We start from the raw sequence: 3,499 nt of genomic DNA, 5'->3' as shown, positions 1-3,499 counted from the left end.
TTAAAAGGTATTTTAATATGAATCTAAATGCCTCTTACTTTAATTTATAAAATGCATAAGAATAGATCCCTTGCAGGTGCTGATTTGTATATATCTCCGGTATGTTAATATCATTTGAAAAGTATAAATCATTGCCGTATATTCAATTAACTCTGCTATTAATGAATAGATATATGTATCACTGGAAAATAATAATAATTTACTTTTTCCTTTTGTACTACTTCATCATGTGTGACTATTTTATGTCCCAAGTTAATGACTTTATATGGGATTATTTAACAATTTCTGGAGTACTTGCATTATAACTGCTTTTCTGAAATAAAAGCAAAAGACTTCCTGTTTCCATCCTAATTCTGAGCCATCCTCATCTTCATGACACTACCTGGTCCTGGGGCAGGCTCCTCCCATATTCTCCTGGCAGGCAGCAGTGCATGTACATATACGAAGACACATGAAGCCTCATTTATAAGACAAAGTGCCTGTCTTAATAAAAATTATGAAATAGCAGCAGTCAAATATCAAAGAACAAGTTCTGAAAACAAAACTAAATATATATCTGAATTATTATATGAACAGTTAACTAACCTTTTGGCAAAGTTGGGGTTCAATGCACTATCTTTACCAGTCCAGTGGGTTTCAAGTCCTCACTCTGTCCTAAGAGCAGATTTTGACAAATATTCAACCTCTCTGTGCTTATGTCACCCTCCTCTGTATCATTAACATCACATAAGTACCTGCCTCATAGATTGTTGAAGAATGAAGAAATAATCATGTGTAGAGCCTACAGCTTTTAATTTTACATAGTAATGCTCTTTAAATATCATATGTGCAACTGTTTAAAGCTGCTGGTAACTGAAGAACATAAAGTAAATGTTTCTTAGTGGGAACTAAGGGTAAATGGAGAATACTGGATTTCAGCTGACATGATGCATGTAACCCACACCTCATGTTCCCATGCAGGACATTCTAACTCACAAGACAAATATCAGTGACTGTGAACCGGGAGGATGGCCGGCACTGATTTGACAATAGGCGTTATCTTCTTAATGCAGACGGTGGTTGGAGTCCTGGGGAATTTCTCACTCCTTTGCCATCATATCATCCTTCACTTCACTGGCTCCAGGTTAAGGTCCACGGATTTGATCCTTAAGCACCTGATTGTGGCCAACTCCTTGGTCCTCCTCTGTAAAGGGGTCCCCCAGACAATGGCAGTCTTTGGGTGGAAGCATATCCACAGTGATTTTGGCTGCAAACTTCTCTTCTTTCTGCACAGAGTGGGGAGGGGAGTGTCCATCGGTAGCATCTGCCTCTTGAGTGTCTTTCAGGTGATCACGATCACTCCTTGGAAATCCAGGTGTGCAGCGCTGAAAGTTAAAGCTCCTAAGTACATCGTTCCCTCTATTTTCCTGTGTTGGATCCTGCAAATGCTGGTAAATTTCATTTTTCCTCTACGTATAAATGGCAAATGGAATGACAAAAACAACACAAACAAGAAGGATTTTGGATACTGTTCTTCTATTCATCATGACAAAATCCAACAGTCATTGTCTGCAGCATTGCTATCACTCCCTGATGTTCTATGTTTGGGGCTCATGCTCTGGGCCAGCAGCTTCATGGTTTTCATCCCATACAGACATAAGCATCGTGTCCAACACATTCGTAGGGCTGATACCCCCACCAAATTCTCCCCTGAGTCCAGAGCTACCAAAACCATTCTTCTCCTGGTGAGCACTTTTGTCTATTTTTATACTCTTTCCTCCATCTTTCAACTCATGATGGCTCTTTTTGATTATCCCAGCTGGTTCCTTGTGAACATCACTGTAATCTTGGCTTTGTGTGTCCCAACTGTCAGTCCCTTTCTGCTCATGAGCTGTGACTGTAATGTACACAGGCTCTATTTTGCCTGGATAAGGAATACAAAGTCCCCTACTATTATGAGAAATGTGTGAATTGGGTGTATTTCTGAAGTGTATGGATGACCATTCATTAATTCACCTCAGTTGTTTAGACATTCAGTCATGTCTGACTCTTTGCGACCCCATGGACTGCAAAACACCAGGCTTCCCTGTCCTTCAATACCTCCTGGAGTTTGCTCAGACTCATGTCCATCGAGTCGATGATATCATCCAACCATCTCTTCCTCTGTCATCCTCTTTTCCTGCCTTAAATCTTGCCCAGCCTCAGGGTCTTTTCTAATGAGTCATTTCTTCACATCAGGTGGCCAAAGTATTGGAGCCTCAGCATCAGTCCTTCTAATGAATATTCAGGATTGATTTCCTTTAGAATTGACTGGTTGGATCTCCTTGCAGTCCAAGGGACTCTCTAGGGTTTTCCCAAAACCACAGTCCAAATAATCAGTTCTTCAGTGGTCAACCTTCTTTATGGCTTCACCTCAGAGATCTAGCTAAAATTTTGAATCTCAAGAGAATAGTAAACATGACATGCTGAACATCTTCTTGAAAATAAACAATTGTTATAGTATTGTCATGACATATAGTTATCTTGTAAAGAATTATATGGTTTAATTTTTCTAATACTTTCAGAAAATGAGTTCAGAATTCATGTGATAATAAAATCAAGTCTTGAAACAATCTGCATATTATAAGCTATTCAGGTGTGTAGTTTTCAGTCCGCTATAGTACGTTTCCTAGAAGTTATACAGGCGTGAACTTAAAGAGAAAGGTATGCATGATTGTGGGTTAGCATCTGCAATAGTCATTAATGAAAGAGAACAAGTTAATGTCCTCACAGAATAAAGAGTGACCTGGTGGGGAGTTGGAATTTAAAATACATCTCCTTCAGTAGAGACTTTGTCAGTCCATTATGAGTTTACAGATAACATGCCTAGAGAGGTGGTAGTACTTATTAGAAATATGTTGTTTGGAACTGAGATTAAAACATTTAAATACTTTCATGCAGAAATGAACAGATTGAAGTGAAATATACTTTCCAAAAAGAAACACAAAAACAAAAGAATATTCTAATATTTTTAAAATAATAGATGAACTATGTCAGCTGATTTTTAAAATTAAAATGCATTTGATATATAGCATTATGTGAATTTAAAGTGTACAAAATATTGAAATAATTTTATTGTCTTATGTGTACATAGCTGTCGAGTTTCCCCAGCACCACTTTTGAAGAAACTACGTTTTCTCCATTATATATTATATATACCTCCATTATATATTATTCCATCCATGTTTGCATGGTGAGATTTGGTCTGAGTCTGTTTCGTACTCATTCACAAAGGAGGTGTGTTAAGGTCTTTATAACAAGCGTGGAGAGGGAGGAGAGAAGGTCCTGGGAGGAGAACATCCTCAAGAGTGAGGCCCACCAGCTCTCAGTGGTAGGGCTTATTTGTCATAGATTAATTGACCAATAGCACGTGGGTTTATTTCTGGCCTCTCTATTCTATTCCAATTATTTATGTGTCTATTTTTGTGCCAGTTTGATACTGTTTTGGTGACGGTAGCTCTGTAGTATAGTCTGAAATCAA

At 38.2% G+C, this 3,499-nt stretch overlaps 1 protein-coding gene across 1 annotated transcript; it reads left to right on the top strand.

Annotated features, from left to right (window-relative positions):
- Window positions 1–938: 938 nt before the first annotated feature.
- On the top strand, window positions 939–1,949 carry LOC104988390 (vomeronasal type-1 receptor 4-like). The gene has a single exon (XM_010839696.1). It carries the CDS (start codon window positions 1,008–1,010, stop codon window positions 1,947–1,949), a length of 942 nt encoding a protein of 313 aa, XP_010837998.1. The 5' UTR covers window positions 939–1,007.
- The last annotated feature ends 1,550 nt before the right edge of the window (window positions 1,950–3,499 follow it).

The sequence above is a fragment of the Bison bison genome, unplaced genomic scaffold (assembly GCF_000754665.1).
Source record: "Bison bison bison isolate TAMUID 2011002044 unplaced genomic scaffold, Bison_UMD1.0 scf7180017846431, whole genome shotgun sequence".
Taxonomy (NCBI): Eukaryota; Metazoa; Chordata; class Mammalia; order Artiodactyla; family Bovidae; genus Bison; species Bison bison.
The sequence above is the reverse complement of the archived record's forward strand: the minus strand, read 5'-3'. Positions and strand labels throughout refer to the sequence as shown.